Source organism: Clarias gariepinus, chromosome 2 (genome assembly GCF_024256425.1).
Source record: "Clarias gariepinus isolate MV-2021 ecotype Netherlands chromosome 2, CGAR_prim_01v2, whole genome shotgun sequence".
In the NCBI taxonomy this organism is placed as follows: Eukaryota; Metazoa; Chordata; class Actinopteri; order Siluriformes; family Clariidae; genus Clarias; species Clarias gariepinus.
The window spans coordinates 7,697,881-7,720,450 of record NC_071101.1 but is presented as its reverse complement, the minus strand read 5'-3'; the positions used below and the strand labels follow the sequence as shown (position 1 = coordinate 7,720,450).

At 40.1% G+C, this 22,570-nt stretch overlaps 1 protein-coding gene across 1 annotated transcript in view; it reads right to left on the bottom strand.

Moving 5' to 3' along the window:
* The window catches only part of khdrbs3 (KH domain containing, RNA binding, signal transduction associated 3), a 110,713-nt gene that overhangs the window by 30,194 nt on the left and 57,949 nt on the right, over positions 1-22,570 (bottom strand). The window contains exons 3-6 of the mRNA XM_053513956.1: positions 16,990-17,106; positions 15,740-15,886; positions 11,962-12,101; positions 8,034-8,211 (exon numbers count right to left, since the gene is read on the bottom strand). Of these exons, the coding sequence (XP_053369931.1) occupies positions 8,034-8,211; positions 11,962-12,101; positions 15,740-15,886; positions 16,990-17,106 (582 nt within the window). The remainder of the gene's footprint in view (positions 1-8,033; positions 8,212-11,961; positions 12,102-15,739; positions 15,887-16,989; positions 17,107-22,570) is intronic.

Sequence of the window (22,570 nt, the reverse complement as noted above, 5' to 3'; positions counted from 1 at the left end):
CCTCTCACTGTCTTCTTTATCAGGTAATGTATAATTATATTTAAGTAGATCTTAGTGCTGTGTGTGTGTATGTGTGTGAAGATGTGAAGAGATACAGGTTTAACTTTTCATTCTTTCCATTCTCTGAAAGAAAGAGTTTTTCCTCTCATGATTTATTCAGACAGTTACAGTGCAGATGGAGGCCACACGCCGAGGAGAGACCTTGGGATAAAAATAAACACGTGAGACTGTCTCTGATTGCTGCGGAGAGAAGAAGAGGCGATGATCTCATGAAGATGAACTGAGGGAGACACACACACACACACACACACACACACAAAGTTGGACGCGTGTACAGAGACTGGACGTGTTGTATCACTCTGTATGAGGGAGGACTTTTACAGTTGTAAGAAAAAGTATGTGAACCCTTTGGGATTATGTGAAGTTTTGCATGAATTGGTCATTAAATGTTTTCTGATCTTCATCCACAGTAAGTCACAACGATAGAAAAACAGTCTGCTTAAAATAATACTACACAACATTGAACATAAAATGTAAACATTCACAGTGCAAGGTGGAAAAAGTATGTAAACCTTTGGACTTAATACCTGGTTGATCATTCTTTGGCAGCAATAACCTCAACCAAACTTTTTCTGTAGCTGCAGATCAGACCTGCACAACTATCTGGAGTAATTTTGGACCACTCCTCTTCACAAAACTGTTTCAGTGTAGCAATATTCTTGGGATGTCTGATTTGAACCGCTCTCTTAAGGTCATGCCACAGCATTTCAATCGGGTTGGGTCAGGACTCCAGAAGGCGTATTTTGTTCTGTTGGACCCATTTTTTTGTTGAATTACTTTCATGCTTTGGGTCATTGTCCTGTTGCATCACCCATCTTCTGCGGAGCTTCAGTTGGCAGACAGATGATCTTAGGTTTTCCTGCAAAATGTCTTGATAAACTCTGGAATTCATTTTTCCATCAATGGCAACAATCCATCCAGGCCCTGAGGCAGCAAAGCAGCCCCAAACCATGATGCTCCCTCCACCAGGTTTTACACTGGGGATGAGGTTTTGATGTTGGTGTGCTGTGCCTTTTTTCTCCACACATAGTGTTGTGTGTGTGTGTTTTTTTTTTTCAAACAACTCAATTTTGGTTTCATCTGTCCACAGAATTTTTTGCCAGTAATGCTCTTTTGCAAACTTTGAATGTGCTGCAATATTTTTTTTTAGTCAGCAGTGGCTTCCTCCGTGGTGTCCTCACATGTACTTCATTCTTGTTTAATGTTTTCCTTATTCCTTATAGATGTGTCAACAAAAATGTTAGCATGTGCCAGAGAAGTCTTTAGCTGACGCTCTGGGATTCTTCTTTCCCTCATTAAGCATTCTGTGCTGTGCTCTTGCAGTCATCTTTACAGGACAATCACGCCTAGGGAGAGTAGCAACAGTGCTGAACTTTCTCCATTTGTAGACAGTCTGTCTTACCGTGGACACGTGAACATCAAGGCTTTCGGAGATACTTTTGTAAACCTTCCAGCATCATGCAAGTCAACAATTTTTGCTCGTAAGTCTTCTGTGAGCTCTTTTCCACAAGGCATGGTTCACATTAGGTGGTGCTTCTTGAAACCAGTAAACCCAAAACTGGTGTGTGTTTTTAAAGGGCAGGACAGCTTTCAGCAACACATCCAATATCATCACATTGATTCGACTCAAGGTTGGCTCACTCCTGGCTCCAATTAGCTCTTGGAGAAGTCATTAGGCTAGGGGGTTCACATACTTTTCCCACCCTGCACTGTGAATGTTTACATGTTATGGTTAATAAAAACATAAAAAAATAAAACATATAATGTTTGTGTAGTATTATTTTAAGCAGATTGTGTTTTTCTATCGTTGAGACATGGATGGAGATTAGAATTTTATGACCAATTCATGCAAAACTCCACGTGATCCCGAAGGGTTCACATACTTTTTCTTGCAACTGTAAGTGTAACTGAAATTCTCTCCAAACATCCTGATTCTCAGCCCAATCATCTCAAACTAATTTTAATGCAATTAAAGGGCACCTATTATGCAAAACTCTGCTCATTTTTAGAGATTCCCATGAGTCCATTTTTTCCAATTTTACATTTTTTCATAAATGCGTTTAAACATGCTGTTTAAAATATCTGTCTTGTATGATGTTGCAAGAAGACCAACAATAGGAGCTCTTCCAGCTTGAGGGAATTCCTATTTCCTGTGTTCTGATTGGTTAGGAACTTGCTTTTCCATAAAGGGGCATGGAGGAGGAGCTTATTTGCCTTTAAAGCTACAGACACTGAAATACTGTAGCATGTTTAAAACAGAATTGAAACAAGAGGAAGTCCAGGGAGGCCAGTATTCCAATTCTGTTTCAGTGCCAGTGACCCAGACTCCCTCTGCCCTCCGGACCTGTCTGACCCATCCTGGTGCCCCGCTTCTGGCTGAAGATCTCGTCACATGGATGCCCCGTGTGTCTCTCTGGGATGCGTCTGGTGTCTGGGGATGGTTCTCTCTACCTAGAAGACGGTTCTGGCCTTGACTGGTGTTGGCAGCTGTTTCTCTGAGGACTTGACTGTTCGATAGTTCAGGACTGGAACTTCATACAAGTCTACCTGAGTTTTCAATAACTACCTGGACTCCATATTAACATCTATTAACATCAGCTATTATAGCTGAACTGCCTCCCACCCTACACACTGTATAAATGCAGATCATTTACTGCTCTCTGTTTCACTCAGATGAGGATGGGTTTCCTGTTGAGTCTGGTTCCTCTCAAGGTTTCTTCCTATTACCATCTCAGGGAGTTTTTCCTTGCCACTGTCGCCCTCGGCTTGCTCACCAGGGACAAACTGACCATTTTGATTCATACACATTCAAATTCCATACAAACTTAAATAATTCTTTTGATTGTGTAAAGGGGACAATGCCAATTGTTAAAAGCGCTATACAAATAAAATTGAATTGTTTCAGCTGGAACACTCACAGACACATCTTGGAGACCATATGTAAACTCGTTAAAATGCACTATATTAAGAAACCTTTAAAGGTCCCATATTTCACTATTTCTGTAAAAGGTTAGCTTCTTCAAAGTGTGTTTGAGTGTGTTAATGCTCAAGCTGAAACACACTTTACCTTAAACGCCCTTCTGTTTCACTTCTCCTCCAAATGCATCTTCTCAGTGCTTATGTAAATGACCTCCTCCCAAGCCACGCCCCTCTAGAGAGAATCAGCGCTAAGCAAGAAGCCAGAGGAGGGGCTCTTCTTACAGTATATGAAGTCAAACAGTGTGAAGAAAAATCCAATTGGTTTCAAAACTGTAAAACCATGTACATGTATGCTGAAGACAAATCCGAATGTGTAAAAATGTAAAAAAAAGAGAAAGAATTCCATGCAATAGGTGCCCTTTAAACAGAGACTAGAACCTGACTGCAGCTAAGAGCTAAAGCTTTAAGTGAGGAAAGATCTCTGACTTTATTCAGCCTTGACTTTCTATTGAACAGAATAATTGTTCTGATGAGGTGATATAGCGGTTTCTCTGAAATACACAGCATGATGCATGGTGCTTCGTCTCTAACACACACACACACACACAGCCGGACTTTTCCTGGTGTGTGTGGTGCCATTTACTGTACATGCAGTGTGTATTAGGATTTGATTAGAACAGAAGTCTGAGCGAGGGTGTAAAAGAGCCATAATTCAATAAATTCAATAAGCACTTGTGTGACGTCAGCCAAGAGAAAAGCTTCTTCATTTTGTGTGTGTGTGTGTATGTATGTGTGTGTGCATGCCACTGTATGAGTGCACCACTGAGACGTGTGGGTGGAGCTAAAAATAGTGCTGAGCACTGATTGGCCAAATGGCATCGTTATAGAAACATCAGAATCAGGTGACTGAGATAGATAGATAGATAGATAGATAGATAGATAGATAGATAGATAGATAGATAGAGTCAAACAGAGAAATAAAAGAAAAAAGCTGACAAGGAGAGAATGAGAAAGCAAGAGAGGAACAAAGAGTCAGTAAGAAAAGGATAGAGAGAGAGAGAGAGAGAGAGAGAGAAAGAGAGAGAGAAGCATCTGGTCCCTAAAGTGTGTGTTTCATTTGTATGCACGAGTGTGGTGAGGAGATGTGTTGTGAGAAGATAAGAGCTGCCCTCAGAGGCCTTTGACACACACACACACACACACACACACACACACACACACACACACACCTGGCTTCTGTATGCTTTGTAAGCCAGTAAGTAGATCGGGGGTCATATCACAGCTCAGCTCAGACAGTCCTGTGTGTGTGTGTGTGTGTGTGTGTGTGTGTGTGTATGTGTGTGTGTTTGTGAATACAGCTGGTATTCCAGCAGGCCACACACATTCAATTTAAACCCCCTCTCTCCCTCTGCGGTCATTACCCTGGCTTTATCCAGTAGATTAATTCCATACTAACTGTGTTTTTGCATGAAGGAGAATAAAGGAACTGCTCATAATCAGAAAAACACAGATCTTATGCAGATTCCACACAGATCTCTGCTGATCTCACTCACATCTCACTCAGTTTCTCTTAGCGCTCATGCAGATCATACCCAGCTCTTAAGCAGATCTCATGCAGATATCACTTTGATCTTACTCAGGTGTCGTGCTGATCTCACTCAGACATTACACAGATCGCACTCAGCCCTCAACCACATATCTCACACTAATCTCACTCAGCTTTCTCAGAGATCTCTCAGAGATCTCATGCAGATTTCACACAGATCAACTCAGCTTTCACTCACTGGAGCATTCAGGTGTGTCTTAATACAATGCCAAGAGGGAAAGAAATAAGCAATGATCTTAGAGAAGGAAGTGTTGCTGCACATCAAGGGTTATATCACCCTTTTCAAACAAAAGGAGTCAGGATGGGGATGTAGAGTACGGAGTATGGAGGAGGTCAGAGTGGAAATGCAATGTGTGGGGATCAAATGAGATCAGAATGGAGATACAGTGTATGGGACAGAAGGGGAGTGAAATGGGGATGGGGAGTACGGATATAAAAGGGGTCAGGACTGGGATAAGGAGAAATTAATGTACATTCATTTTAAGCCCCGCCCCTTCCTCTATTTGACACTTGTTTGCTCATGGTGATGAACTGATGTAGTAATTTTTGTTGTTGTTATGGTTGAGTCGCTTCCTGCTCCAGGCTGAACATTTTAAATCACAAGCTCTTGATAAACCTTCTGATCACTTCATGCACTTCCTGTTTGCCAACATCTTGCAAACTTTCACTGAGTCCTCTAGAAAGCATGTGGCAGCTGGTACAAACATAAGTGTGCCAAATTATTCATAAACTAAATATGTAGCATCTCGGCAGATGTATTTATCCAAAGCAAAGCCAGGCTGTTGAAAACATCTTTCTCATCTTTTCTCATCTTTCCTCTGATCCTGTAAAGCCTAAACCCTGCACAATGGCTCATTCTGAGCTCTAATTAAAGCAACAAGTGTTTCTCGACGTCCCCGAGACAGCAGAGACCTCCGACGAGCCTCTCAGGTATCAGCCCCAAGCTTTTCAGGGGGTTACTTTATGAAATCCGATCTCTCTGGCAGGATGGCCATCATATCCACCCTCTAAATCACATTCCGGGGAAATTTATTTCGGCCTGGATAAGAGATTAGGAAGACGGCATGGCTCAGGTTGCTGCGGGTTTAATGAATGGGTAACAGGAGTCCAGGAAGAGGATGCTGGAGACGAGGAGGAGGAGGAGGAGGAGGTCAAAGAGCAGCGAGAAGGAGAAATTTAGAGCAGGGATTTATTGTTGCTGCCAATGTGGAGACTCTAAGGGCAGACGACTGAGATTCTGAACAGAAAATAAGATCTGTGGTTAAAAACACTGATAAGTGAAATGCACACCCTGTTCCACTTAAAAAGAGTCAGGACATGTTTGCTTTTAAACTCGAGCCAGTATGATCATGTCTTTACCAGAATTCCTGAATCCCCACAGGTCCAATGAGGCCATATAAATACACCATCTTTAATGCACACAGGTCAAATTTGAGACGGCTAGACTGCAACAGAGCCAGAGATTTCAAATTGGATTGTTTCCCACAATTCAGTTATTTCACACTTGATTATTTAATTACCTTCAGGGTCCGGGTTTAATTCCCGGCCAGGCTCGATTCCCATCTCTGTGTGCATGGAGTTTGCATGTACTCCCTTTGCTGGGTGGGTTTCCTCTGGGGACTCTGGTTTCCTCCGACACTCCAAAGACATGTAGGTTAGGTTAATTGATGTTCCCAAATTGCCCGTAGGGTATGAATGAGTGTGTGTATGTGTGTGCTCTGCGATGGATTGGCACCCTGTTCAGGGGTAACCTGCCTTGTGCCCTAAGTCTCCTGGGATAAGCTCCAGGTCCCCACGACCCTGAATACTGGATAAAGCGGTATAGAAAATAAGTGCGTGAGTGAGTGAGTGAGTGAGTGATTGATTGATTGATTGATTGATTGATTGATTGACGTGATCCGGCTACATCAGGTGTCCCATAACCATCAGTGACCTATGAGAAATTCACCCCTCAAACCCCTGTTATGAATTAAATGGTAAGAAGGGAAACATGCAGACACAGCAGGGATTTAATCTGTGTACACAGTCAGGAACAAAAGCTCGGTTCGAAATCAAAGCCTTCCAGTATGATCCTCTTGATAATAGAAAAAAAAAAAAAAAAATCACAAACAGCTCCAGGGAAGTAAACAAGAGCTCTGGCATGTGTTTGCTCGCATGTTTACACGCTCGTCTGTAGAGACGAGGCTAGCCGAGCCCTGATTTGCATTGATGCTGCTGTATTTATCATCGAGCAGATGTTCTGGAGTGTGTTTGTGTTTGTGAGCATCGGGTTACAGCAAGCGCTCGGTAACGTTCAGGGCGACAAGGTGATGAGAGAGAGCAGGTGGTGCAGGCTTCATGCGCCGTGACCTCAGAACGTCGGTGTGTTGACCCTTGAATTACGCCATCAGAAGCGATTATAAAGCAGGGAACCAGGTCATTTTCAGAACGCCTCTTCCACCGAGCGTTACCTAAAGTGTTGGTGAAATCACCGACTCACAAATATCTGCTGGTTGCCATGGTTTCCTTCCGAGCACATCAGTACTGATGTCTGCATTTGGGGCATTCTCCATCGAAAGAGCTGATTTTGCCAAGCAAAAATGTATGTTTCTAGTGTTTATGCCAACTAGCGGAATGTTGCACTTAGCTCGAGGTTGTTAATGCAATAATCTCTAATGCATCTCTAATCACGTCCATGGCCATGTCCCATGTCAATGATTAAACTGACTATTTCTTCAGTAAATATATATATATATTTTACATTTATGCCTTGGTTTTTACACTTTTTTTTTTGTAAAAAGCGCTATACAAATAAATTTGAATTGGATAGAATTGTTTTCTCTTTTTATTCTTTTAATTATTAATTTATTTTCACTTGTGAATCTATAATTTCTTTGACATCATAGTTTAATTTTATACACAATATATTTATACAGAGATATCCTTAACCCAAGGATTACACCACGTAATCTGAAGCTAAGAGGCAGCAAAAATAAAAATAATTCTCAAGCTTGAATAAAAAACCCAGAATGCCAATTTTAGATAAACATAAAACTCATGCCAAAAAAAAACTGTTGGTTTGTGTCCACCTGGGAAAATTCCTTGGAATTTATAACACTGCTCTAACAGCCTTGACTTAGTGCACCTTCCACAACAGAGATGATTGAAACCCATCATGAACAACCTTCATCAGACTGCTGAGTCAGCGAGGCCAGGGCCAACTCCATGTCATGAGTTGCGTCTTTTCTTTCACCTTTGATTGTTTAAGGGAACATTGAATGAACCTGGAATCCTGATAGGATATCCTGTTCACACACCAGCAGCTAGATCCTTTCAATCTTACAGTATGTGATGCCACATATTTATTACAAAAGCTAATACGGCATTTTATTCCGAACGCTCTGGGGTGTATAAATATAGGTAGAACAGATCATTAGCAGCACTTGTGATGCAGAAAAATTATACTCACGTATTCTCCGTACGTGTCCTGCACCACAGGGGGCGGCGGTCTGTATCCTACAGGCGGTGGAGCTCCACGTCCTCTCTGTGCTCTCCCTCTGTTAGACGGAAGGCGGCTTGGTGGAGCTCCTCTGGGTGCTGCCCCGCGAGGAACCGCAGCCTGGGGTGGAGGAACACCTCCTCTACTCCTGCAAATGACCACAAACAAAACAAATACATGAAGAAAGAAATACTGTAAAAGATTCATTTGTATTCCAGCAGAATCCCTTATCCAGGAACAACTTAAATTTTTATCTCATTATACACCTAAGGGTTAAGGGCCTTGCTTAAGGGCCCAAAAGGGTTGTGGTGGGCTTTCAACTTGAAACCTTCTGGCCCATAATCCTTTTAGCTTGCCTTGCCTACTTGGTACAGCATCTTGTTTTTGTACTGAAAACATCAGTGAAAAGTAAAAAGTGTGAAAATCAGATCACAGGAGAGCAAAGAGAAAAAAAAACTCACTTCTTACTAATTAAACTAAGATAAAGATGTGCTAACTGCTTGTCACTAAGGTAAGCGCACAAGAAATTTTCAGCTAGTTATTTATAATGTGCAGAAATGTCAGCAAGCCTAAAAAAAGACGTTAATCAGTATTATATCTCCCCTGCAGTATTATATCTCGCCTAAGTATTACAGTCTCCTGCTCAAGACGTGGAGGCTGGGTCTGTACTGTAGGAGGTGTGTAGGAGGAGGACATGACTGTCTATCTGCAACATCAGTCTCTCCACATGGTAATGAGCTGAACGTTCAGAACAGCCTGTACGGCTGTGAGAAAAAAAAATACATGTGGCACTGATGAAGAAGACAATCTAAGAGTCACAAGCTTATAATATTTTTATTATGCATATCTTACGGTAACACAATGGTTTGTCATAATATTGTGGCAATGTTTCTCTGGAAACGTTACAGACGTTCTCATACATTTCCTTGACTTCCTTAGATATTTCTATGTTTTAGTAGGGAAAAAAAACCAACAACGATATATACTAGTTAAAGTGTTAGGTTTCAGTGAGCTAGCATCATGTTGCTCACATGTTCAACATATTTTATGAACATCCTGATTTTGTTTCTTCATATTGTGATTTCATCTGTGAGTCACTTTAAGTCAGAGGAGGATAGGTCTGGTTCCTTTCAGGGTCTTTTTCCCTTTTGCTGTCACCTCTGCCTCGTTCATTAGGGATCATTTTACCTCTCTAGCTGGATTTCTGTTGCTGAAAATGTCATATGAATCTATATAAATGAAAGTCAGATTACATTTAGCAGACGCTCTTATCCAGAGTGACTTACATGTTTTACTCATTACACATCTGAGCAGTTGAGGGTTAAGGGCCTTGCTCAAGGGCCCAACAGTGGCAACTTGGTGGTTGTGGGGTTTGAACCTGGGATACATACCATACCATACCACTTTATTTCTAAAGCACTTTAAAACAACAACAAAGTTGACCAAAGTGCTGTACAAAAGACAACAATCAGGACATATACAGTAGGGTATTTTATAATAAAAATTTAAATTTGATAAATAAAAAAGGAAAAATAAAAATTTAAAATGATCGTAACAAGAAAAGGAAACAACTAAGAACATAACGACACAATAATCTACTACTACTAATAATAGTCATAATAAAAATAATAATAATCCAAGGAGAAACAAGATATAAAACACAAAACATCTCAAAATGCTTCACACCGAGTTGAAGGCCAGAGAGTAAAAATGAGTTTTTAACCGTGATTTAAAAACAGCCACTGATGGAGCTTGTCGAATGAGTAAGGGTAACTCATTCCATAATTGAGGAGCAGCTACTGAAAAGGCACGATCACCTCGAAGTTTGCAACAAGTTTTTGGAATTTCAAGAAGCAGCTTGTCAGTAGACCTGAGAGAGCGAGATGGAACATATGGGTGCAACAATTCCACCAGATAGGCTGGAGCAAGACCATTTAAACACTTAAATACAAATAAAAGAATTTTAAAACGGATCCGAAAATACACTGGAAGCCAGTGAAGGGAAGCCAAGATTGGGGTAATATGCTCTCGTCTGCCTATACCAGTTAAAAAACGAGCTGTGGCATTTTAAGAAATTAAAAGCCAACCACCTTTTAACATCAACAAGGCAGTCCAAAAGAAGCTTGACAGAACATGCACTATTGTGCTTTAATGGGAGGTAAACTTGACAGTCATCTGCATAAAAATGAAAGGAGATGTTATATTTCCGGAAAATAGCTCCGAGTGGGAGCAAATACAAAGAAAATAAAAGTGGACCAAGAATGGAGCCCTGTGGTACCCCCCCAAGGAAGGGCAGCAGAGTTGGAAGTGAAACCATCTATATTAACACAGAAGGTTCTATCAGAGAGGTAGGACCTAAACCACCGCAAGGCTGAGCCTGTAATGCCCACCCACTGTTCCAACCTGGATAAAAGAATCTCATGATCTATGGTGTCAAAGGCCGCTGTTAAATCCAGAAGCACAAGTAGTAGGGATCTTCCAAACCCTAGTCCAATGCCTTAACCACCGAGCTACCCCTGACCCAGACGAATTTTTTTGAAATCACTCCTTAAATTATATCTTTATGTTTCATACATTGGAGGAACCAAAGCCAGTCTACAAAAATGTTCTGTCTGTATGTCTGTATGTCTGGCCAGATTTTGTCACAGCATCACACAAAACTGTCTGGAAAGGATTTAATGAACCTTTGGCTGTACTTAGGTAAACCTAAGGCCTGAACCTAAACCTGCACCGTAAATCAAATCAAAGTGTGGGCGCATTTTTATTATATTTTTGCAAACTTTTGCAGTACCTACATCTGCTTGAAGTTAAATAAATGAATAAATAAAAAGTTTAACTTTTCATTTGTGTGCTTACTCTTTTAAAAAAAATTTTCTTAAAAGCTTCATCTCAGACTTAAATGTTAATCCACCTTCTGTTTTTTTTTTACTTATAACTATCATATTTAGAGTTGAGATAAATGTAATCATTTTTAAAGTATAATAATAATAATAATAATAATAATAATAATAATAATAATAAAATCATTCTCAATGAAAAGAAAAGAACAGCTGTCAGTCATCACGTTTTCTCTGTGTGTCTATTGATCTGTGATCGGGCACAGTTGTGGGACGGATATTTACCCAATTTCTCGAGCAGTATGAGCACAATCAGAGACACACACAGCCTCTTATTCTTAATCGATCAAATCTCCAGGTTGAGTATCTGACCACCGGCTGGCCAGAAGAAGAAAAAAAAACAAAAAACCCAGAACGAATCTGCTCGCAAGTGTTCCCTTGAATATAAAGGCCACATCGATCTGTTTGTGCGTGTGTGTTTGTATATGTCAGTGTGAATCCGCACCCTTGGCTAAGCCACACGAGTGTTTATTAATCGCCTCATGCTGTAATGTGTGCAAATATACACACCCAGTGTGAGGCACCTGGATGCGGTTAAATCAGTCTAATTCAGTCCTGGCTTGATTTATCTGTGCAGTGTGTACTTTTCAAAAATATTCACCTTTTAATCAATATCACCATGCTATAACTGGTATTGCATTAACCATTAGAAGAGTTTTAATAAATATTTAGTGCTCATTCAAAATGAATAAACAAAGAAACAAAGAAACAAACATAATCCTGTCACAAGTTAACTGGCATATAATTGATCGATATTAATGCTGGGCATGATAGAATGGCACAAGAACATCCAGTGCATTCCAGCCCACCATGCATCAGACACCAGGCTTTCAAACATGCTCAGATCCCAATCTAGTTAAGTACCCGTGGGGTACGCCAACTTCTTCACTAACATCAATAAAAAAGTGCTTGTACTTGATGGCATTGATGCCCTTAAATGTAGTTCCAAATTAACCATTATGTCAAAAGAAACACTTCTGCATTTACTACACACACTCTACCTGTGTGAGCCAGCGGTAGGTGTGCCACGAGCCCTCGAGCTGGATTTCCCTCTTACTGCGGGCACCTTGGCATCCTCTGAGCCGCCGTTCAGAAACGTCAACTCCTGAAGCTGAGCTTGTCTGATTTCATCATTATAATCCTACATATAGACAAACACAAAAACATTCATTGGATCATGTGTTAAGATGAGTATTAGATCTCACGACATGAGCTGCTGACATCATCATCATCATCAGCAATTTAGTGTCGCTGTGACAAATATGGTTGATGATAAATTTTGAACAATATGAGAAATTTTTAAATACATTCCAGAATGTAAGAGCTGCTATGTCAACTACTTCAAATTCACTTGTATATGTATTTGAGAGCCCGGTTTCTGCAGAAGCAGATTTCCAGGTCTCACTGACTGATGGAGTGCGGCTGAACATAGTCATTTACTTTAATCTGAGGTCTATCGTTAGAGGATGTGAATGATATAATCTGACACCCAACACAATCCCACATTCCAATATAGAATTTAGCCAAGAATGTATTGAAATCTTACACAGTATCTAATTCAGGTACAGTATCACCACACTACTCCCAAATCAAATAAAAAAATATTTTTCACATTATAATAGACATGCACCAGTCAATGTGCAGATGACCAGAACTAACTGTTTTTTATTTTCTCAGCTTCATTGTCCATGACAGATGATTGAATGGCCTTAGATATTCTGAGTGTTTTTTTTTTTTTTTTAATAAGGCCTGGAATGGCCTTGTAAAAAACCACTGATACCCCCCATCATATTCATGTTAGGAAGCCCCATATGGTCACATTTAGGAGTATAAAATTTTTGGTAAAAATGTTTAGGTCCTTCTAAGCTCCTAGAGAACCACCTTTATGCTAAGGCAAAGAAATGTGAAGTCTATTCTGACACAGTTTCCTTTCTTGGATTTATCACTGCCTCATCAAAGATCCAGACGTATTCAGCTAAGCTGATTGTTGTTACTGACTGGCATAAAAACCCCTCAACTTAAAAAGGACCTGTAGCATTTTCTAGGCTTCACCAATTTTTTATCTGTGGTTCATCCAAAATATGTTGCCTTAACCTCCTCCTAGATTTTACTGGTCTGATCAGGCGGAAAGTTCATTTGCAAACATGAAGGCTGCTTCATCACCGCCACTATTCTAAAACAACCAAGGCACTGGTGGCTCAGTGGGAGGTGTTTTACCTGCCATGCGGAAGTTCGATTCCAAGCCACTGGAGGCAGTGCCGGTCCCGAGGCCGAATAAAATAAGAGGGTTGCGTCAGGAAGGGCATTCGGCGTAAAACCTGTGCCAAGTTGTAGTGCGGCTGAAAGAACAACATTCTAAAACAACCAGATCCAGACGTTTCTCCCCCCAAAAAAACAGCTCATTCACCAGCACCATCTCTGAAACCGCAGCAGCTCCACTACCAACATTAGTGCCAAATATGATACCACTTGCAGCTTCACCATCACCAGTATTAATACCACCATTTAGATTTACATTTAGGCCTTTCGCAGATGCTGTTATCCAGAGCAATTTGCAGAAGTTCTTTAACGTTTCTGTCATTGAATAGATGCTCATGTTGGTTTACTAGGTCATTAACTATTGGGAAGTTTAGTCAAACACTGTTGGGGATTTTTTTTTTTTTTTTTGAGTTAACCCAAATACCTTAAAAACAGAGAGGTCTTTAATCGTCAGTTAAAGATTGGCAGTAACTCAGTTGTACAGACACCAGCACCAGCTCTAAAACCAAAAGCAGCTCCACCACCAGCATCAACACCAACTTTGATACCAGCTTCACCAGTAGCTTGTTAGCACTGTCTCTGACACCAGCACCTTCTTTGTCACTGGAACAATCTCTGACACCAGCAGCACATTTGTCACCAGTACCTTCTCTGACAATAGCACCAGTTCTGAAACCATCTCCAGCACCAACCCCTTGTTTATAGAAAACTGTTTTATTTTCCACTACTTTTTAAATAGCTTTTACAGTATTTTAATCATCCCACTTTCAGCTCAGACTGTAAGGCTGCTGTGTGAAAAGCTTTTTTGTTGTACTGTGCACTTTCATACAATGACTATAAAACCACCAGTGCACTGACCCAAAAAAGAGTTCGAGCAATGATATCAGAATAAAGAGCCTTATCATGCTATGGATATTTTTTTACAGAACTGACTGGTTAGCAAACATCCAATAAGCTCCCTCGTCAAAATATGACTAATTAACCAGTTGTAAACAAACACCCAATCATTGCGACCACAAGTCGTGAATAAAACACACTCTAGGAAAAACAAACTGCAAATTAAATTTAGGACTTTAATTAGTCAGTGTACAGAGCTCAGGAAACCTGAACAGTGTGTCTCATTACTGACGCTTAACATGTATAATAACAACCAGCGAGGTTAAACGAGACTCCTAATTACACAGAACATACTAAATCAGACAGAAACCTGAATGTTAAACATGGCTTTCAAACTAAACTGCATACAATTTCCCATGTAATTGCTCTCATCGTTACACACTCAGTCAAGTGCGCCTCTTTTCACAATGTTTTTTTCGGGGAACGGGTTCTCAAAAAAGAGAGCGAAACAAGGTGTGCAAATATTTTTTTGTTTGTTTGTTTGTTTTTCAATGTGACATTTTTTGCACAATTACATTATTTTTTGCATTTATTCAAACCAGTATAAAAAACACATGCTTACATTCTTGTGCTTTTTATACACCATGACTTTAAAAACATTAACATTAGGACCACTTATATTTTAGGTTCCCTTTGTGCTACCGAAGCAACTCCCAGGCCGTGGATCCACAGGACCTCTGTGGGTGTGCTGAGGTGTCTGGCACATGGACAACGCCACCAAATCTTTTGGGTGCTGTGGGGTCCAGTGTAAGTCCTCTGTGGAATGCGCTTTTTAGTCTGTTGAATCCCATGGGGGCTCAATTGGACTGGGATCTGGGGAGTTTGGAAGCCAGGTCAGCAACTTTGGGCTGGACCTCCTAACAGCAAGCTGTGGTAAACTGAGTGTTCAGATACCTTTCCGGCATAGCTAGAGTTTCTGTGATGATTTACTATTAGGGCCGGGACTCGAAAAAAAAAAAAGTCGAATTAATTGAAGGCTTTGTAATTAATTAATCGAAATTAATCGCATATAAATATTTGACCTAAGAACAGTAAGAAGTAAGTTTTTTCATATGGGTTTTTAGTATACCATTGAATAATGACTCTTCAACTCTATATGGTTAGCAATGAGGTGATACTTGAGGCTCGATACGCTGCGGCAATGATATGTGAATTCCTTGTTGCATAGCTTCCACACAACCATGGGCTCTTATCGACGCTTCCATCCATTAGTTTTTTATAACAAAATTTTCCATCCACAGGGCCAACCAAAGCGGTCTTATCAGCTTCTTTGTTTATGTTCACTGTGGGTTGTTTTTGTCTAAACGCTAGTTGGTGCTCCAGTATAATCGGTCCGCCGAAACTCACCCAGTGAGAAACGTTCCGCAGTGCAAAAATAAGTGCGATTAAAATGCGTAAAAAAATTTAACGCGTTACTTTTGTGTAATTAATTAATCTAAATTAACGCGTTAAAGTCCTGGCCCTAATATATATATATATATATATATATATATATATATATATATATATATATATAATTGATAATCAATACTAAACCAATTTAGTAAATTTTACGGCTGATATATGATGTATGATCACATATTACTAAACAAATGTAAACAAGCAAACAAACAAACTACTTACTGGAATGAGAAATTTTTTGATCTCTTCAAGGGCATGACCCATGCGTGCGTAAGCCTCAGCGGGTGGAGCGAACACCTCTATGAGGACGTGCAGGTCCTCGTTAAGGTGATGATATTTGGCCTCGCCACTCTTCCGCAACTCCTCTTCCTGAGAAACAATACACAAAATTTCAACTAGATCCAACAGCTAAGCTAGCGAGTGACGGGTGACCTAGTGAGCAAAGGCTAGCTTAGCAAAGAAATCTAACATACTAGGCTAAGTGAAGGCTGATCTAACGTATCGGGCATAGCTACATGGAGTTTGAACCCTAATTCTGTGTCCCTGTGCTCAGTTACTTAAGTGGCATCTCGGAAAGTGAGCTGTCAATCAAGCATGCTTATTATAATTCTAAACCCTGCCCATTAAGATACATTACCTGTTTATTTAAATATTTGAGCATTAGAGAAGGGGCATCAGGAGCGGCCTTACTAGGGAACAGTATGGAGAGCTGAGGTGAGTCAATAGAGCGAGTGTAAGGAGTGTGTGTGTGTGTGTGTGTGTGTGTGTGTGTGTGTGAATGTGATGGAATTTGGCTTTTTTTTTCGGTGCCGTCAGATGTTATACGATATCACAAAACCATGAAGAAAATTTAAACAAAGACTAATATGGTGATGTATGAAGGAGAAGATGGCGAGTCTTAAAATAAATCTAATCTAAAAAAGGGATTAAATAAGTTATAAATTAAGTATTGCATGGATAGTGCTAGTTGTAATTATTGCATTAATCACACATTTAATTTACCAAAATGGCTTCTGCATTTATTATTCAGCAGTGCATAAATTAGCACATGATCAGCACATCCTGTTATTTCACCCATGCACACAATTTAACGAAGCCACAAGATATTACATAAGGATCATAAAATTATAATGTATGCACAGACTTATTTTTTTTTTATTATTATTTATTTATTTTCTCGAATCACACTCCTAATTCACTATTTTGAGGTGTGGAGTTAATCCAATAATGCCAATGTGCTAACGGAAGCAGATCAGGATGTTCACAGACACACACACACATCATCATCACACATGGTCATACTTAGCTCGTGTACTTCATCGTCACTTTAAACTCTGTGTATCGTCATCCTGTATCCTGAAATCTTGATTTATTTGTAGCGAGAGTCAGTGAAGCAGAGAGCGGAGAGAAGAGACACTCTATACCGATTATAATCATCCTTAAGAAGAAAAAAGGAAAGAGATGAACATTACCTTTTCTTTGTCTCTCATGGACCCCTTGCCAAGGATGGACATCTTGGTGAGTGTGTCCTCCTGTAGTCTCTTTAGTGAGTTCCCTCGAGGACCGAGAAGTTTTCCCACAAAATTAAACTGCAAAGGAAGGGAAAATAAATCAATAAATCATGAGGTGTGGCCTCTGTACCTGCCAGTCTCAGCTAAGTGGGGCAGCTCAGTGGTGAAGGCATTGGACTACTGATCGGAAGTTCCCAGGTTGCAACCCCAGCACCGTCAAATTGCCACTGCTGGGCCCTTGAGCGAGGCCCTTAACTTTCAACTGCTCAGATAAAATGTATGTTACGCTGCATAAGGGCATCTACCAAGTGCTGTAAATGAAGTAGGCATGGCCGTTGTACCTGTCCGTCTTAGTAAAAGGGCTGTGGCCTCTCTACTTGTCAGTCAGAGTGAAGGAGCCATGGCTGACGTCCCACAGAGACTCAGAGAAGACAGAAGAAGTGTCCCGCGGTGAATCTGAGAATAATGCAGGTTTTGTCTTGTAGAGCTTTGGATGAGCTTTAAAAAGTCTTATTTTGTCTGTGATTTGAAGCAGGAGTGAGTCCCCACTGTGTGTTGACAGCATCTATCTATCTCCCTCTCCCTCTCAGTTTGTCTTTCTGCCTGTCTCACTCTCTTCCCTCCTCTCTATTCTTTTTATTCTGTACTGTTGTACTATGACTTGTTTGTAGTGGGTAGTTGTGCATTGTGTAGTTGAGAGAGAGAAGTGAGGTAAGGCTGGTAAGGCAACGGTTGGTATAACGATTCATGGATGTTTCACAAGATTAACTGCAACTACTGTATAAAAAAATTTAAAGATAAAAATAAGGTAAAAGACAACATTTTGGACGTGTTTTTTTTTTTTTTTTTAGAAAATCCATAACATCACCCTAATGTCAATTTGTCCATGTCATTAACTGTTTTATTCCTTATTATGAAATGGGATATGCAGCAGGGATCAAAAACACCAGGGACGCAATTCTGTAAAAATCATGATTTTATGAATATCCTGAATCAAGATTATTTTTCTTAGGAAACTTAGCAAATAATTCATTTGATTCGGTGCTGTCTGCCAATGTGCAAATGCTATAGAGCACGCCACCCGGATTATAGAGGAATAGCAACATTTTACTAGCTCAAACATACAGTATATAAGTAAAAAAATTTTTTTTTAAGTTTTGGAGACACTGAATCGATTTTGGAGACACCTAATCGTTAAATAGGATGACATCAGCACACGTGCTGTTCAGAGAGCCGGATGTCTATCTAAAAGAAAAAGGTTCTGCACCTGTTTATTCTCTGCTGTTAAGCTTGAGAGTAATAAACTTACAATGAACAGTCTGATACATTTCTGGGAGGTTTCTCTGATGAGAAATATTTATTTATGCCTCTTATTTTGGTCACTCATTCCCGAAACCTGGAATAAATCCCACAGGCTTGGCAGAGCAGCCCTATAATTTGAATCCCAGTGAGACGGCGAACAAAAGGAAACAGAATTGCCGTCCAAAGACTGCAGGAAAGCCACACCGCGTAATGAGCTTTACGGAGAACTAACTCACTGGAGCTCATTTTCAGAGAACATGAGAACATGAGCAAGGTAGTAAGGCTCACCTTAAATGACCTGTTTACAGAAATACTCAAACTAAATACACATAGTTTGACTTTTAACTCAGTCTAAGACCTAAGGCATGCCTGAGGTCTAAAGCACACGAATGGAATGCTATTGAATTCTATTTCATATATACCGTATATAAATTATAAATACATGTAATAGATTAAGTATTTTGTTAATATGGTTTACTTTAAATCTTTTAACATTTGGCATCTAATGTTAAAAAAATAAAAATAAAATAAAAAACGGTATTTGCACTTTGCTTGTACACCTGCACCCATCCTTCCTCACAGTCCTTACTGATCTGGCCATTCTCTCTCTGACCGCTCTTATTGACACTGAGCTGTCACCATTTTGTGTAAACTTTAAAGACTTTTGTAAGTGAACATCCCAGGAGATCTGCAGTTTCTGGAATACCCAAACCAGCCCATCTGGTACCACCAATCATGCTATCCTTAAAAACAAAGGGATCAGATCTTTCTTCAGTCTGATGTTTGATGTGAACATTAAGTAAAGCTTTTGACTTCTATCTGCATTATTTTACAAGTGCTGCCACATTATTAGCTGTTTAGATGTGTTTTTATCAACGTGGGAAATGATTTCCTATTAAGGTTCCTATTAAGGAGCCACTCTGGCAAGCTAATGAACCCATAAAAATTCTTTCTTTTTCAAAAAGTGTACATTTAGCATAAGCATATTTGGTTCAAGTCATTTTAAATGACTGAATGAATCATTTGTGAATCAGTAACATTTAATCACTTTCAGGTTAAAAAATTCAAGCAGCAGGATTTGGTCTTGTTGATCCCCCTGCTGCTTTCCCCTCAGTTCTGGCTACAAAGCCACGCTCTCTGAAGATGAATTGAGCTGTCAGATGTAGAACCAAAGTGGCTGCTTTTGATCCTCTTGACCCGAATCGTGGCTCATATAAAGCGGGCGCATGGGAGCACCAGGATCGCTCCGTCACTCCCACCCGCTGTCACACGGCACAAATTGAATTTGTCTTCCATGGCTGGCTGGCGGAGAGTATTAGCGGGCGGAGGGGGATTTGTTGCAGCATCATGTGGAGAGGAATCTGGCCGGATTAGTCTTCCTGCTCGGCTGAAGATAAATCGCTCTGGCTGACCACAAGTGGCTGATCATTACGAGCCTCGTTCTGTAAGACGTCTCCGTTTATGGGAGCTGTCACACAATCGTTTATTTAACAGCGATGTGGACAGGTGAAGATGTGAATGCCCAGAGCGGATTACAGTACAGGCAGTCTTAGTGTCACTCAACCTGGAGCCATGTTGAGTCTGAATGTGCTCACGAAGGGAAAAGAAATTCCATTAGTGCCCCTTAGAACGGAGAGGCTGGTAAAGTCAAAGTCACAACCTGAGATAGTCGGCTATAGTTTAAGATGGTTTGAAATAGCTTGAGACATTTCTGGATGGCCTGATATACTGTGGATTGGGAAAGTCCAACATAGTCTAAGACAGTTCTGGAGTTCTTGATACATGATAGTTACTATCATAGTAACCTATGATAGTCTGAAATATTCAGAGATGGTTTAAGATGGTATGAGACAGTTCTGGATTGTCTGAGATGGTCTGAGGCAGTTATGGATTGTCCGAGATAGTCCAACATGGCGACAGATGGTATGGGGCAGTTCTACAGTCGTGGCGAAAGGTTTTGAGATGGACACAAATATTAGTTTCTACAAAGTTTCCTTTTAGATCTTTGTTTCAGTTGTTTCTGTGATGTACTGAAATATAATTATAAGCACTTCATACGTTTCAAAGACTTTTATTGACAATTACATGACATTTATGCAAAGAGTCAGTATTTGCAGTGTTGGCCCTTCTTTTTCAGGACCTCTGAAATTCGACTAGGCTCTCAATCAACTTCTGGGCCAAATCCTGACTGATAGCAACCCATTCTTTCATAATCACTTCTTGGAGTTTGTCAGAATTAGTGGGTTTTTGTTTGTCCACCCGCCTCTTGAGGGTTGACCACAAGTTCTCAATGGGGTTAAGATCTGGGGAGTTTTCAGGCCATGGACCCAAAATTTAAACGTTTTGGTCCCCGAGCCACTTAGTTATCACTTTTGCCTTATGGCACGGTGCTACATCATGCTGAAAAATGCATTGTTCTTTACCAAACTGTTGTTGGATTGTTTGAAGAAGTTGCTGTTGGGGGGTGTTTTGGTACAATTCTTTATTCATGGCTGTGTTTTTGGGCAAAATTGGATGAGAAGCAACCCCACACATGAATGGTCTCAGGATGCTTTACTGTTGGCATGACACAGGACTGATGGTAGCGCTCACCTTTTCTTCTCCGGACAAGCCTTTTTCCAGATGCCCCAAACAATCGGAAAGAGGCTTCATCAGAGAATATGACTTTGCCCCAGTCCTCAGCAGTCCATTCACCATACTTTCTGCAAAAGATCAATCTGTCCCTGATGTTTTTTTTGGGAGAGAAGTGGCTTTTTTGCTGCCCTTCTTGACACCAGGCCATCTTCCAAAAGTCTTCGCCTCACTGTGCGTGCATATGTGCTCACACCTGCCTGCTGCCATTCCTGAGCGAGCTCTGCACTGGTGGCACTCCGATCCCGCAGCTGAATCTTCTTTAGGAGACGATCCTGGCGCTTGCTGGACTTTCTTGGATGTCCTGAAGCCTTCATATCAAGAATTTAACCTCTTCTTAATGTTCTTGATGATCCTATAAATTGTTGATTTGGGTGCAATCTTAGTGGCCACAATATCCTTGCCTGTGAAGCCATTTTTATGCAACGCAATGATGTTTGGAACGCACGCGTTTCTTTGCAAGTCACCATGGTTAACACTGGAAGAACAATGTTTTTAAGCATCACCCTCCTTTTAACATGTCAAGTCTGCCATTCTAACCCAATAAGCCTGACATAATGATCTCCAGCCTTGTGCTTGCCAACATTCTCACCCGAGTTAACAAGACGATTACTGAAATGATCTCAGCAGGTCCTTTAATGACAGCAATGAAATGCAGTAGAAAGGTTTTTTTGAGATTAAGTTAATTTTCATGGCAAAGAAGGACTATGCAATTCATCTGATCACTCTTCATAACATTCTGGAGTATATGCAAATTGCTATTATAAAAACTTAAGCAGCAACTTTTCTAATTTCGAATATTTATGTAATTCTTAAAACTTTTAGCTACGACTGTAGATGGTGTAAGAAATTCTGGATTACTCCAAGATGGCCTGAGATAGTGCCAGATGGTCTAAGACAGTCAAAAATGGTCTCACACAGTTGTAAATGGTCTGAGATAGTCTGAGATGATCTAGCATAGTCTGAGATGATCTACCACAGTTGGTCCCACAGGATAGTCTGAAATAGCCAAAGATTGCCTATAATAGTGTGAGACAGTTCTGGATAGTTTTGGATAGACTTTGCAAGGTGGTCTGAGATAGATAATGCAAGATAGTCTGAGATAGTTGATGGATGAATTGTTGTAATGTGACAGGAGACATCAAATATAATCTAATATAAATTACTTTTGTAAAATTACTTTTGTGCTTGTGGTAAATCATTCTATTTGGGATAGTATAATTAAATAGAGATAGGTTAAGTCTGAGACAAGTTAAGATAATCTGAAAAAAAAATTTTATTACATTTTTTTTTTTTTTAAGTTTGGGTAAGAGAAATCACTCTGAAATAGTCTAAGAAGGTCACAGATTTTCAGGTTCAATTTAGTAGTTTGGCAATATATTTTTATTGTTTAGGTTTTTGTTTAACATCAATAAATCTATACGGGATCTGGGCCTGTCCTGCACACTGTCCTTTTTTTGTTTGTTTCCTGAACCCTGTCTCTTACAGTTTTCTTAAGTTTGCAACTTGGTATTTACATTACCTTTTTCTTTGAAAAGCATGTTTTTTGTTTATTCTATCCAATCATGGCACATTACATGTTACCAAACTTTATTACTCTCAGTATAAC